The 15866-nt window shown below is 44.5% G+C and overlaps 1 protein-coding gene across 3 annotated transcripts in view; it reads right to left on the bottom strand.

Moving 5' to 3' along the window:
- SLIT2 (slit guidance ligand 2) overlaps positions 1-15866 on the bottom strand; it is a 441790-nt gene that overhangs the window by 58653 nt on the left and 367271 nt on the right. For all 3 annotated transcript variants that reach the window (XM_073574662.1, XM_073574660.1, XM_073574661.1), the window contains exons 16-20: positions 15757-15831; positions 6684-6827; positions 5706-5849; positions 390-556; positions 119-251 (exon numbers count right to left, since the gene is read on the bottom strand). In XM_073574662.1, the coding sequence (XP_073430763.1) occupies positions 119-251; positions 390-556; positions 5706-5849; positions 6684-6827; positions 15757-15831 (663 nt within the window). The remainder of the gene's footprint in view (positions 1-118; positions 252-389; positions 557-5705; positions 5850-6683; positions 6828-15756; positions 15832-15866) is intronic.

The following is a 15866-nucleotide window of genomic DNA, read 5'->3' as shown; positions in this document are numbered from 1 at the left end:
TTTGTTACTATGCTACCCCTTATCATCCTAACCTTTCTTCTTGAGAAGAAGGTTATCTTGAGATGAAGCATGAGATGGCTAGTTTTGTTTAAACAAAACGTGATTTTCCGATACTTACAGTTCTGTCACATCCTTCGGTATTCCTTTGGGTAATGCCTTTAGACCCTTGTTACTGCAGCGGACAACCGTGTCTAGGCAGGTACACTCAGCTGGGCAGCGGGCAAGTGGCGAACAAGTGTTGTCATCATTTCCTTATGTATTCAAAATGGACAAGTGATATTTATTAGGCAGAAGTCGAAAGTAAGGTGAAAGTACTGTTAAAAGCTTATTCAGTGGGAAGACACGTTTATTCCTCGGATGATGTATTCTGAATATTGCTTAGTTCTTACCTTCATCGCAAGTAAAGTCCTGTATGGCAACATCTTGGATTGGAATTTCTTTGAGGAAGTAAGGTTTTTGGCATCGAGGGTTTCCAGTTACAATGCGTTTCTTCCTCAGCCAATTTCCCAGCCAGGCAAGGTGACAGTTACAATTGAATGGATTGCCCAGAAGGTTCCTACAATGTCAAACAAGTGAAATACGCTAAAACAAATATTGCATAGACTGTGAGTGATTGTGGGATATTCTTGCACATTTCGGTTTCCTTAAATTATTCAGTGGTATTTTACATCTAGAAACATGCAGCATTGCCCAATACTAGTTTATATTCCATTCTTTGCAGGAGACAAGAGTGGTGATAAACTTGAGCTGACTGTTAGAACACTTTCACACAGAGTATTTGGAAGAGTTTTTCGAGTAGCTTTGCTCCCAAATCCTCCTAAAAAAACTTCAAAACTGCTTTGAAACCCTTCCTATTCATCTTTATAGGATGTCCACTGTGTTGTTGATATGAACAGTTTATAGAGAATTATTTTTTTCTTGAAAAATTGTTTGAGTAAAAAAAAAAAAGGATGACACAAATTTAAAGCAGATCCTAATGGCACTGTCAAATCAAAAGATTGGAAAGATCGCTTTAGTAAAAAACAATGTTTCCTGAAACAGTTTGTTATGCAGGTATGGGAAGGAGCTCTGTGTAGAGATCCTTATACAGGTAGGGGAGGAGCTCTGTGTAGAGAACCTTATTCAGGTAGGGGAGGAGCTCTGAGCAGAGACCCTTATACAGGTAGGGGAGGAGCTCTGAGCAGAGACCCTTATACAGGTAGGGGAGGAGCTCTGAACAGAGACCCTTATACAGGTAGGGGAGGAGCTCTGTGCAGAGATCCTTATACAGGTAGGGGAGGAGATCTGTGCATAGATCCTTATGCGGGTAGAGGAGGAGGTCTGTGAAGAGATCCTTATGCAGGTAGGGAAGGAGCTCTGTGCAGAGATCCTTATGCAGGTAGGGAAGGAGCTCTGTGCAGAGATCCTTTTGCAGGTAGGGGAGGAGCTCTGTGTAGAGATCCTTATGCAGGTAGGGGAGGCGCTCTGTGCAGAGATCCTTATGCAGGTAGGGAAGGAGCTCTCTGCAGAGATCCTTATACAGGTAGGGGAGGAGATCTGTGCGGAGATTCTGATGCAGGTAGGGAAGGTGCTCTGTGCATAGATCCTTATGTGGGTAGAGGAGGTCTGAGCAGAGACCCTTATACAGGTAGGGGAGGAGCTCTGTGCAGAGACCCTTATACAGGTAGGGGAGCAGCTCTGTGCATAGATCCTTATGCGGGTAGAGGAGGAGGTCTGTGAAGAGATCCTTATGCAGGTAGGGGAGGAGCTCTGTTTAGAGATCCTTATGCAGGTAGGGAAGGAGCTCTGTGCAGAGATTCTTATGCAGGTAGGGGAGGAGCTCTGTGCAGAGATCCTTATACAGGTAGGGGAGGAGATCTGTGCAGAGACTCTTATGCAGGTAGGGGAGGCGCTCTGTGCATAGATCCTTATGCAGGTAGGGGAGGAGCTCTGTTCAGAGATTCTTATACAGGTAAGGGAAGCTCTGTGCATAGATCCTTATGCAGGTAGAGGAGGAGCTCTGTGCAAAGATCCTTATGTAGGTTGGGGAGGAGTTATGTGCAAAGATCCTTATGCAGGTAGGAAAGGAGTTCTGTGCAGAGATCCTTATGCAGGTTGGGAAGGAGTTCTGTGCAGAGATCCTTATGTAGGTAGGGGAGGAGTTCTGTGCAGACATCTTTCTGCAGGTAGGGGAGGAGCTCTGTGCATAGATCCTTATGCAGGTAGGGGAGGAGTTCTGTGCAGAGATGCTTATGCAGGTTGGGGAGAAACTGTTCAGAGATCCTTATGCAAATAGGGGAGGAATTCTGTGCAGAGATCCTTATGCAAGTAGGGGAGGAGCTCTAGGCAAAGATCGTCATGCAGGTAGGGGAGGAGCTCTGTGAAGAAAGCCGTATGCAGGTTGGGGAGGAGCTCTGTGCAGAGATCCTTATGCAGGTAGGAGAGGAGCTCTGTGCAGAGATCCTTATGCAGGTAGAGGAGGAGCTCTGTGCAAAGATCCTTATGCAGGTAGGGGAGGAGCTCTGTGCAAAGATCCTTATGCAGGTAGGAGAAGAGCTCTGTGCAGAGATCCTTATGCAGGTAAAGGAGGAGCTCTGTGCAGAGATCCTTATGCAGGTAAGGGAGGAGCTCTGTGAAGAGAGCCTTATGCAGGTATAGGAGATCTGTGCAGATATCCTTATGCAGGTAGGAGGAGCTCTGTGCAGAGATCCTTATGCAGGTAGGGAGGAGCTGTGCAGAGATCCTAATGATGGGAGGAGGTGAGCCATTGTGAATAGTCACATATGTGAACAGTATATCCTGAGTTACCTACTGTATCTAGAGGTGTTACCTGTCATTGTCATCTTGTCTGTGATGATAATGTGATGACTAATAAAAAGTATTCCTTGCACAATGGAAATATGGTCCTAATATAAGGCTTATTGGGCTATGAGAAAATTGTGGGAATTCTGCCAGATCTCCTAAATGGTCAGTCATGTGGCATTAATGCCCCATTTTCAGTATCATGCAGTGGCTGAAATGATACACCAGGTACTGTGTGTCAAAAACTCCCAAAATATTCACAACAAACATTTTTTTTTTTTACCTTGGAGCCCTGACTTCTATCCCAGTGATTCAAAGGATTAAGGGGTGCTCACTCTAGAAATTCCTTATGAAATTGGTGCTCAGAAGAAAATTATTCCAGAATAGTCAGAAAAACTTCGGCACTCAAAATTGTTTTTATTATTATTTTTTCTCACAAAATGTCAGGCAGAGGCTTTTACAAAAGAAAATCAGGGCATATAAGACACAACCCTTTAAAAAAATATTCTTGAACATTCAGACACTTGCAACGTTCCGGCTAGTATAAGCCTTTGTCAAGCCTACATCTGAAATATGCGGGATCAGTATGTCTAAGGGTACCGTTACACCTAGCGATGAACCAGCGATCCCGACCAGCGATACGATGCGGTCAGGATCGCTGGTACATCGCTAGGTGGTCGCTAGTGAGCTGCCACACAGGCAGATCTCACTAGCGACATCGCTGGGGACGGGGATCGCTACTTACCTATCAGACGCGGCGATGCTGCGTCCTCCCGCCCGGCTCCACGCGTCGCTCGTCGTCACAGCAGGAAGCGCCGCAGGAAGTGGCCGACGAGGAATGATCCAGGAGCTTCTCGCGCGATCAGCGATAACCAGCGGGGGAGCCGGTCGGAGGTAAGTATCACATGTAGCGATATCGCTAGTAATATCGTGGCTACGTCACAAAATCGGTGACTTTACAGCTATATTGCTAGCGATATCACAGTGTGTAATGGGGGCTTAACTCTCATTAAAATCCACAAGTGGGACAGTCAGTAATCGTGCTATCCCCAAACGGGGAACAAAAGAATTTACTGCCTGTCAGGAAGCCGTTACCACATGTGAGTGCCAGTTCAAGAATATTTTTTTAAAGGGTTGTGTCTTATATGCCCTGATTTTCTTTTGTAAAAGCCTCTGCCTGACATTTTGTGAGAAAAAATAATAATAAAAACAATTTTGAGTGCCGAAGTTTTTCTGACTATTCTATCCCAGTGATTCACACATGCAGATGATAATGCCAGATTCCCGCCATGAATCCCTTTCAGCTCATTTAGCAGGTTATTTGAGTTTGCAGCCAATCCGCCTGGCTGTCACAGCGCACCTCTCGCACAATGCAGTAATATGATATAGGGATGAAGGCAGATTACTTTTTTGTTATTGGATTTTAACTGACATCCGCAATTTCATTAATTTGTCATCTTGTGATTTCCATCTCTGGGCGGCTTCACGGTGCCGCTTTCCAATTCAAACTGACAGCTGAGTTGATTACATGCCAGTTATAAAAATGAATTCACTTGCAATCCTTGATACCACTGGCATCTCACCACTTCATTTTTTTTCGTCTATTGACGACGCCGGCCTTCATAAACATGTCATCTTTAATTTTCACAAATTAGCTGCTAGGTGTAGAGTGTCACATCTCATATACATGAGGAAGTAAGTGTTTCGGTGGCCGCTGTGTCATATGGAGATAACTCTGAATTTACAGTAATGGTAATATCCTCTCCCAATCTTCAGGTGTCTGCAAATACTGTACCTGGCAATCATTTTGGGCCAATTTAATTAAAGTTAGTGTCTCGTATTGCATATAAATTTATAGGACCTCACACACGGTCAAGACTTGGACATCTGAAGAATGGAACAAACCAAAGTACCAAATGGACCAGTATTGTATATGAAACTTGTTATACATCACGTCGGGTTCTTTAAGAAAAGTGGGAATGAAAAATGAATCACTGAAACAATCATTGCAACTTCTGGAGAGAAGGGGCCTGGTTGGGTTATTTGATTCCGTCATTTTAAGGGTCAACTCTTTTCTCTCGATCGGAGAAAATTGATAATCAGACTCATCAGAGTTCGACTAGAGTGGGACCTGGAGGTGGGCCGTATTTGGATGTCATTCGAGTGGGTTCCAATATTTTTCAAAGACTCAAATAGGCAAGTGCCATCCGATTCTCAGAAGCAAATCGTGCATGCTGCGATTTTTATTCCTCTGACCAAAAAATCGGACATGTGTACGACCCTACAGGATAACATGGGTACGAGTGCTGTCCGTCAAAACCACTGGTAGCACTCGTCCCGATTTTGTCCACGAGCCCTAATGGGCAGTGAGAGCCTCGGCACAGGTTAAGGCTTATGGAAAGGAAGTGGGTGCAAACAGTTGGTGGTATGAACAACCACCAGTATATCGTGTACAGATTTTCATTTCTGACTTTTAGGCCAATAATCACCCTGATCGTTTATAAGAATGATTGGTCCAGATTATTGCCGAGTGAAAATAGGTTTGGTTCCATGCTAATTCACTAGATCATCATTGATCATGTGATTGTCTACTCCATTTTTTGGGAGCATTTTGAGCCCTAATTCTGGTGCATTTTGCTCTCTGGATAGATTTAAGCTGTTTAAAAAGAAAAGTTTCAACCCAAATTACAAGAAACTGTGGATAGTTTTGCACTGAACTTCTCCCTGTGTGATGGCGGCCATAGAGAGCAGCGCAGATTCTACTTACATTCCGTTCACTGCAGAGGGAACAGGTGTTTGCGGCAGAACAAGTCTTACAAAACCCAAGCAATTTTCAGATATGTGCAGAAAACTTACAGCTAAGATTATTAGGCATAAGGTCAACACAACACTAGCAGCAGGCTATGCTTCAAGACTTTACTTACAACGTAGACAGTGAATGCAGCGTGTCAAATGCTCCGGGGGCCACTGTGACTATCTGATTGTCATAGAGAGAGAGTAAGCGCACAGAACTCAGACCGGTAAAGCTGTCATTATTCACACAGGAGATGTGATTACTTCTCAGCATCCTGCGAGAAACCAGAGAAAAAGAAAAGTTATAGCTTGTTATACTAGAAATATAGAGTTGCACGCAACATTTTTCTTTGTCTAGTATTATTTAGCATACTGTTGCCTCCTTATGTGACTAAGAGACTCTTTCGCCTCCTCAGGGACCAGTTGAGACTGCTACCTTTCCACCTTCAGAATCAACACCCCTAAAACCTTCAATTCAACCAGTTCTGTACATTAAACCTATAATGCTTTCATAAATTCTATTACTTACATGCTTAGACTGGCCCACAGGAGAACACGAGTATCCTCCGGTGGGTCCATGTGCAAGAGTGGGCCACCACCTCTTATATGAGCAGCACTTGGCACAATACATTTGAATGTACAGACAAAGGTGGCATCTTATTTAACAATCTACCCAGTTCATTGTTTTATAGATTTGTGATTGAGGATAATGTCACATTTGCATGTAAAGTGGGGCCCTGGAGTTGGTTACTGGTGGGCCCTTGGATCCCCAGTCCGACGCTGATTACTTATAATTAGAGGTGGGGTGAATCGATTTGCAGGACCCGTTCCAGCGGCTGGGTCAGTAATCCGTAGATCGTCTCTTACCTGACCATGCGGATTAGCCGGCGTGATGCAACCTCATTGTTGTGGCACGATGCACATGTGACATTGTGCCGGAACGGCTAATCAAGAGAACCACGAATGGCAAGAGGTAAGTGGCGATTCACAGATTAACGATCTCTGTCAGCTGGATCAGGTTCTGCAAATCGATTCCCACCATTTCTATTACTAATAAAAGAAATGTAATTAGATGTGAAAGAAGTAGAAAGGAAAGCTGATACACGTACAATGACTTGAGCCCGTCCAGGCCTTTGAACATTTTATGGTGCACATTTTCTACTCTGTTGCTGGTCAGGATGAGTTCATTCACTCCGTTTGCCCCATCAAAGGCTCCTTCTTCGATATCCGTGATCTTGTTGTTGCTTAGATTTCTAAAAATAGGAATATTTTTAATGATATTCAAATCATGCACAAAATGTACATTGGGTTTGATGCCAATGTAAAACATAAAAGGGGTAAGACTTCAACACACTGCAAAGTAAACTGTTCTCCTGGGTGAGCAGATCATGACAATATAAAAATACATCCTCTTGATCCTCCCTGTCGGACTGGATAAAGATCTGTGAGATCGGGAACACTGAGTATTTGCTTTGTTGTTTTCTATGTAGAGTTATGTGCAATATCAGGATTTAATTTGTTTCACATTGGCACTGTACAATATCCCACTGCTATTATCTCAGAGTTTTCCACATTTCATCATTATTCTTCTCTAATCATCAGGCATATCTTGATCATATTTTAAATCAAGAAAAAAGGGCAGCACTACCAAAATAATACAGCAGGTGCAAAACCTATTCAGCAGTGTCCAAACAGCCAAAATGACAAAAGGAAAAAAATAGGCAGCACTCAAATTAAATGTGAAAAATGCTTGACAAAGACGGGTCACCGTTGAAACGTTGCCATCTGAGGATTAGTAAAGTATCCACTTTTTTCACATTTAATTTGAGTGCTGCCTATTTTTTTCCTTTAGATCATATTTTAAAGAGAACCTGTCACCACGGGAAACAATACCTATACACTTAGGGTTAATCCGCATGTAAGTAGCGCTATAATGCTGCCCGCCTACCCTACTTAAAGTGCAGCAATTGAACTTAATGCAGCCACGCCAACATCCAGTCAAGGGGGCATGGCCACAGTAACCGCTCACGGCACAGCCCACTATACCGCGAGCAGCTGTAAACCCGCCCCAGCACTTTATTCTGCACAGATGCCCTTCAGAATGAGCTGTCAAAGTGCTGGGGCGGGTTTACAGCTGCCGCTCACAGTATGGCGAGCGGTGACTCTAGCTGCTCCCTGCATGCCCACATGACTGGAGGCTCCCGGGAGGATAGAAGTTAATGTTTTCCCCATAGCCACACATCCTGTAAGGCGGATGGACATCACTGTAACATTATTTCCATGCAGATTAAAAGTTGATAGCATTTTCCCAGTTGACAGGTTGTCTTAACTCCTTTAAAACTATTGATTTTTCTTTAACGTGGCCTTTTAAATGGATACAAATCTCCTACTGTTTTGCGTTTACAGTCCATGAAGATCTATATTTCTCTTTGGCAACAGAGACACTTCCATCAACTTCTCACTACTGTGCATTTGGCAAGTCCGCTGGTTGTAAGGAGGAGATGGAAGAGAGTATTGCTACAGAGTCAGACTACACAGGTTTGTTTGTAGTCTGTTGCCAAGGAGACACATAGACACAGAAAGAGAGATTTTAATTTAATGAAGACTATTTATAGAGATCCTTTTTGTTTAGTTTTCTTTGCAGTGAAAAGAGACATCGAAATTAAATCAGCATATAGCGGGAACGCCTTTTACCTTCAAAACAGCATCAGTTCGTCCAGGTAAATTCACACAGTCTCTGTAGGAGCTCAGCAGGGAGGTTGTTCCAAGCATCTTGGACAACTAACCACAGATCTTCAACTCCTTGTTCGTCCGTAAAATGAAAACGTCATGTGAAAAACGCTATTATCCTACATGTGTGAGGTTAATCTGCAGGCTAATGGTGTACTGAACCTGCCTGGTGCCAGCACTTGGGCCCTCGCTGCTGGGAGGAAATGAACATTATTGCTCCTGGTAGTGGTTGGGTTTCAGTTACAGTGGCGATGCCGGTGCGGTTTCAGTCACGCTCTATGTATAGAGAGCAGCGGCTGTAACCACACCTCGTGCAGTGACTAATAGCCACTGCACCCCTGAACCCCATGCATTCCTCATCCTCTGTTTTTTAACTGGTAAGTCTGAACTCTGTTTTTCCCCTGACTTTAATTGCATGTATCATACTTCAAACTTACTGTATGCATATTGAGATGCCCATGCTCCTCACACCAAGTCTTATCCTTCCATCTTATCCTGCCTCTTTCTTCAGCTTTGTTGCTAGTCAAATGTCCTATTAACTGCAATCTGTTAATTGCTCCCTGCTGTGAACCGTCCTCCTGCTCCCTCCTCCTCCTCCTCCTTCTCTCACTCACCTGGCTTCATTTCATAGACATTTGAATGGTATAAGTTGAACACAGCAGGTCAGATATGACCTTGGTCAGATTTGACATCATTTGAAGTGTGACATCTTTTAAAGTGTTACATCAGAAATTTACCAGAAATCGGTCAGAAGGTAAGAATAACCACTGCTTTCTAATTTGAATTGCCTTTCTTTACTAACCCTGCACTTTAACCATGCTCACATTTGCCCTCACCGTTTTTGCTCCACTAATCTTCACTCTCCTTCGCTATCCCCAAATCCCTGCACCCTCGAACCAAATAACTATCTCCCCCTCTCTCTTACCCCCCACATCGCTTCATCTGCAGCCCTGCTCCTTAACCTCAGACCTCTCCAAATAAAATATAATACAAGTCGGTCACTCTTTTTCACCCACCTGCTTTCTGTTTCTCTGCTTCTTCTCACTGCTGGCGACATATCTCCAATCCTGTGCCCCCCCACCTCATACATCCCACTGATCCTCACCCCTATCTTTCTCACACTGAGAAACTACCGCAATACCTCACACTTAAAACCTGTGCCACTGACCCCCACCCTCCCACTCCTTCTCTCTGGAGCACTTTGGAATGCCCGCTCCATTTGCAACAAGCTCCACGTGATCCACGACCTCTTTACCTTCCGCAGCCTTTCCTTCGTGGCCCTCACTGAGACCTGGCTGACACGGCCTCCCCTGCCACACTGAGTTACGGCAGCCTCCACTTTACCCACACTCCTTGCCCTGGCAATAGACATGGTGGAGGAGTGGGTTTCCTTCTTTCAAAAAACTGCTCCTTTAACTCTATCCACCCCCACCCTCTCTTATCCTCCCTTCTTTCGAGGTTCACTCTGTCCGGATCTACTCTCCCTCTAATCTTCAAATGGCTGTCATATACCGACCACCGGACTCAGCCACTGCCTTTATCGACCAATTCTCCACCTGGCTCCTCCACTTTCTCTCTGCCTACATCCCCACCATCATCATGGGGGACTTGAACATCCCCACTGATACCCACCAGCCAGCAGCCTCCAAAGTCCAGTCACTTACCTCATCCTTTGGACTTTCTCACTGGTCCTCCGCAGCCACCCACACAGACGGACATACATTAGACCTCATCTTCACCCACCTCTGTTCCCTACCCAATTTCACAACCTGTCCCTTCCCCCTATCTGGCCACCATCTACTCACCTTCTGATCCTTGTCCTCCTCACCTGCCTCCCATGTCCAGCCACACATCCTCGCAGAAACCTCGCACACCTAGACACTCACAGACTCTCAGACTTTCTTCTACCTCTGTCCTCCATATCTTCACTCCACGATACGGACACCACCACCTCTTTTTTCAATGCCACCCTCACATCAGCCATAGACTCAATCGCCCCTCTCATGCATGGCAAAGTGAGACAAATCAATAGCCAACCCTGGCACAACAACCTCACCAAAAAAGTTCGACAAGCATCCAGGGTCATGAAGCGGCGTTGGAAGAAAACACACCTGCCAGACAACTTCACTGCTCTCAAACAAGCTACACTTGCCTTCAAATCAGCCCTCACCTCTGCCAAACAGACCTATTTCACAAACCTTGTATCTTCATTATCCCGCAACTCAAAACAACTGTTCAGCACATGTAACTCTCTCCTCCGCCCACCACTGCCACCTCCAACTCCCCTCATCTCTGCCGAGGACTTTGCCACCTACTTCAAAAACAAGATCGACCAAACAAGGCAAACCTTTTCTGTTCCTCCACCCCAACCACTCCACATACCAGACCTCTCCCTTCCCTAACAACCTCCCTCTCCAACATCACTGAAGGAGAGGTTACTCATCTCCTTTCCAAAGCATACCTCACCAACTGTGCACTTGACCCCATCCCTTCCCACCTGCTCCCCAACCTCACTAACACGCTCATCCCAGCCCTAACCCATCTCTTCAACCTATCGCTATCTTCTGGTACCTTCCCCTCTGCCTTCAAACATGCCACCATCACACCCATCCTCAAAAAACAAAACGACCCAACTGCTATGCCCAGCTATCGCCCCATATCACTGCTCCAGTTTGCTTCCAAACTCCTTGAACAGCATGTACATGCTCAACTTTCCTCCCACCTGTCATCTAACTCCCTCCTTGACATCCTCCAATCTGGCTTCCGCCCCCACCATTCCACTGAAACAACCCTGACCAAAATTACTAATGGCTTACTCACAGCCAAAACTAACAGACAGTTCTCCATCCTCCTCCTTCTCGACCTGTTCTTTGCCTTCAACACAGTCGACCTCTGCCTACTGCTACAGATTCTTTCTTCCCTTGGCATCAATGACCTTGCCCTGTCCTGGATTGCCTCATACCTTTCTGACCGCACATTTAGCGTTTCCCACTCCCACACTACCTTCTCATCCCGCCATCTCTTTGTTGAAGTCCCCCAAGGCTCTTTCCTGGGGCCCCTACTTTTTACCATCTATACCCTTGGCCCAGGACAACTCAAAGTCCCATGGCTTCCAGTACCACCTGTATGCGGACGACACTCAGATCTACCTCTCTGGCCCAGATGTCACCTCTCTGCTGACCAGAATCCCGGAGTGTCTATCAGCCATATCCTCCTTATTCACCTCTCGCTTTCTAAAACTCAATGTAGACTAAACTGAACTCATTATCTTTCCTCCATCTCGCGTATCTTCCCTACCCAATCTATCTATTTTGGTAAACGGCATCATGCTCTCTCCCGCACCTGAAATCCGCTGCCTCGGATTAACTCTCGACTCTGCCCTGTCGTTCAAACCAAATTTCCAAACTCTTGCCACCTCCTGTCGCCTCCAACTCAAAAATATTTCCAGAATGCGTCCCTTCCTCAGCCCTCAATCTACTAAAACTCTTGTACATGCCCTCATCATCTCCCACCTTGACTACTGCAACACCCTCCTCTGTGGCCTCCCTGTCAACTCTCTTGCACCGCTCTGTCCTTAATTCTGCTGCCTGACTAATCCATCTCTCTCGCTACTCCCCTGTCTCTCCCCTCTGCAAATCCCTCCACTGGCTCCCAGTTCCCCAACAAATCCAGTTCAAACTTCTAACACTGACCTACAAAGCCATCCACAACCTGTCCACTCCCTATATCTCTGAACTAATCTCCCAATATCTTCCCTCACGTAATCTTCGATGCTCCCAAGACCTCCTACTCTCCTCCACACTTATTCGTTCCTCACACAACCGCTTCCAAGACTTCTCCCTAATATCCCCCATCCTCTGGAACTCCATGGCTCAACACGTCCGGTTATCTACCACCCTCGGATCCTTCAAACGGAACCTGAAAACCCATCTTTTCAGGAAAGCTTCCAGCCTGCAATAACCATTCTGCCGCCTCACCACCGCCCGAGCTGCCGCCTCATCACCACCAGAGCTCGGCACCCCCGACCTTCTGTCTTTTCCCAACTATCCCATAGAATGTAAGTCCACAAGGACAGGGTCCTCTCTCGTGTGCACCAGTCTGTCATTGTAAATTTGTTTACTGTTAACGATATCTATAACTTTGTATGTAACCCCCCTTCTCATATACAGCACCATGGAATTAATGGCGCTATATAAATAAATAATAATAATATCCAACTTTAATGCTGAACCAGCTGTCAGTCAAGGCCGGGGGCGTGGAAACAGCAGCAACTCTATGCTCAACGCGGTGAGAGAAACTGCAGATGTGCCGCCTCATGACTGAAATCCGAATACTGGAATACTGTCTTGAGGAATAAAATTAATTTCCTCTAGACAATGAGGGTCTAAAATGCCGACACCGGGCAGCTTCACAATGCTGTTAGCCTGCATATTAACCACATGACTGCAGGATAATAGCGGTTTCTCACGTGACAGTTTCCCTTTGCTGAAGAACAAGAAGATGAAGATCTGTGGCTCCCTTTAAAGATAATTTTTAATAACAGTCGTTGTCCTGCAGCAGAATTAAGTTGGATCCAGTCGGATACCTCCCTGATGGTATTGCATCAGTATCTGCCTGTATAGCTCAGCTCTGATGACACCATTAATTCTGACCAAATCCCCAACTCCATCTCCTGAAATGCAGCTGCAAAATTGTAAGGACCCTCCACCGTGCTTCACTGTTGCCTGCAGACACTCATTACTGCACCATTCTCCTGACTTCGGTGAACAAACTTCCTTCTGTTACAGCCAGATATTTCACTTTCGACTCATTGGCCCAGAGCACCTGCTGCCATTTTTCTGACCCCCATTTCCTATGTTGTTGTGCATACTTGAGTCACTTGGTTTTGTTCCAATTTCGAAATTAAGGCATTTTGGCCACAATTCTTTCATGAACACCACTTCTGGACAGACTTCTATAAACAGTAGACTGATGTAAGTGAGTCTTACTGGTTGTTCCCATTATTGAGCTAATGGCAAAGCTGGACATCTCATTTTGATGACAGATAAGCATGACATATTTTTCATCTGCTGGATTAAAAGGGTTTTCCCACAAAGTTCATTTTAATCAATAGATCTTGGAATAAAAATAATTTCCACAATTGGATGTGTTTTTAAAAAATTTTTCCTGTGCAGAGATAATCTTATAAATGTGACCCTACACTGAATATCACGGCATCTCTCCAGATTCTGCTCAATGTGATTTGACATAAAAAAAAAACAAAATCTCTTAGATTTAGATATTTAGTTTGTTTAATGGGGATTCAGAAAATTACAGTCTAAGCAATGTCCAGTAGATATTAGTAGCATAGGATACTATACCTGGTCTATCAATATTAGTGTTCAATGTGTGATTATAGGGTAGACAGAGGAAGGGGCTACGGTATATCCATATGATACTATGTAGTAGAGCAACTATATGAAGGTGTGAAGCCTTTTCTTATAATATTGGGTCGTTGAGACCATTTGCAAAGTCAAAACCCAAGTATAATCCCTTTATATTGATGAGGACAGCAGAGCCAAGTGATTTTTGTGGTACCAACCAACATTCTTATTTTTATGGTGCCCATACAACTTCAATAACCATCGGCCATTCTTTTCCTCCTTGCCCTCTATAAACATGCATGCTCTGGGTGACAGAGCATGCATATGTTTTCAATACACCGACGGGAGTAGGGTGCTTCTAACCACTTTACTATAAAAATTCAACATGTTTGCTCCTTCTTTACCCAATGTCACTGTCACGCACAGTGTAGGAAGGACTAAGTGCTACACGAAGGGATAAGGGGAATGGAGTCCAACACTAGGGAAACGGGTAATGGTGACCCCTAGGAGGATCTAACGTCACCTTGTCTGCCCTAAGAGAGACCTTAAATAGGTTCTGCGCCTATCACCGAGCAGGATACCTATTCCCTGCTTAAGGACGGACAGGATTAGCACTGGTCGATCCCCACTACAACTAAAAACAAAGGTGATAGGCAAAGAAGGGGAACACTTAGCTTGAGTAGACTCAAGGAGAAACACAGATGTCATCCAAACATCAAAGAGGAAGATAGCTGACTACTATAGCTCCAAGCCTTAACAGGGTGGTAATGGAGATATCACCGGAAACTCCCAGCAGCAGCTGGAAGTTATAAACACCTGGGTCCAGGTGTGTCCATTAGAGTAGAAGGAAGGTTGACAATGGGTCCTAGAGTCAGAAGGACCAGGAAGTCTGCAAAGCAAACTGCTGATACCTTCTGCAGTCAGATGCAGTGCAGCCTCTGACACACCTGTGATAGTCACCTGTCGCAGGACAGCAGGGAGGCCCCCATACACACAAGATTGTTCACCAGTCCCAACAAAATCTGTAGGTTTGACCAACCTTTGTTTAATGTTATGGAAGCCTTCAGTATTACAAGAGTAATGAGGGGCTTAAGGACACATAATAATAATTGTTGGAATGTAGTCACTATATTGATTGCCTTTGGATATGATTCTCTACAGTGGATGCAATTTTACCCAAAGACTCCCTTTTCATCAATAACCTTAAGAAAACTTGCTTCTTCATGCTTCTGTAGTGAAAGTGTCACCTGTTTTTGCCACCTATTGTGATAGCAGCATAATGTAGTAATAAAGTCATTGATTCCAGCAATGTGTCACTTCAAAAAAATCACTGTATTATGTGCAGTAGATTATCATTAGAGGACTAGTAAACCTGCTGCCATGTAGTTCTCCACAGTCATGATCTCTGTATAGCCCCACCCCAACCACTGATTGGTAGTTTTCAGCCTATGCACAGTGTACACAGAAAGCAGCCAATCAGTGGTGTGGGCGGAGTTATCAGAGCTCAGCATTCAGAGAACTGCTAGATCTGCAGAAGATAAAACAGTGATTATATAAAAACTGCAACAAGCACCACAGTAAGTGATACATCTCTGGAATCAGGGTCTTCTTGCCTACATTTTCCTGCTCTCAGATGGGGTAGCAAAAACCTGGTGACAGATTCCCTTTAAGATCCTATAAGAAAGTCTCAGCTACAACAGTTTGTAAAACTATGAATAGAACATGTCACGAACTGTTCCTGTTCAGAAGAAATAAAACATCCAGCTTTATTTGATTAGTATCGTGCAGGCAAAAAAGATATATTTCAAAAACCAACTCGTTTCAAACGCAACAGGCTTTCGTGGCATGGATGAAATGTTAAGGAATCAAATAAAGTTGGATGTTTTATTCCTTGTGAGCTGCAACAGTTTCTAAAATGTCTTATCTGTGAGGAACCATATCGGCGGTGAGACGGAGCAGTGTGAGAATTATACCGCTCCTCTGGTCAGCTAACAGGCACAGGCTCTAACAAATGGCGGATTTTACAGGTTAATATATAGATATGCAAAAAACAGAGCTGTGAAATATAAGATTAGGAGTGAAGACTTACATTTTTCTCAGTTGAGGAAGTTTCTTGAATATTCCAGTGGCTTCTAAGACCGTAAATTCATTGTTGTTAAGACGTCTGAAAAAAAAAATTAATGGAAATGTATAAAGAGT

The sequence above is a fragment of the Dendrobates tinctorius genome, unplaced genomic scaffold (assembly GCF_039654945.1).
Source record: "Dendrobates tinctorius isolate UK_male_01 unplaced genomic scaffold, ASM3965494v1 ptg000039l, whole genome shotgun sequence".
Classification (NCBI taxonomy): Eukaryota; Metazoa; Chordata; class Amphibia; order Anura; family Dendrobatidae; genus Dendrobates; species Dendrobates tinctorius.
This window is presented reverse-complemented; position numbering and strand designations above follow the sequence as displayed.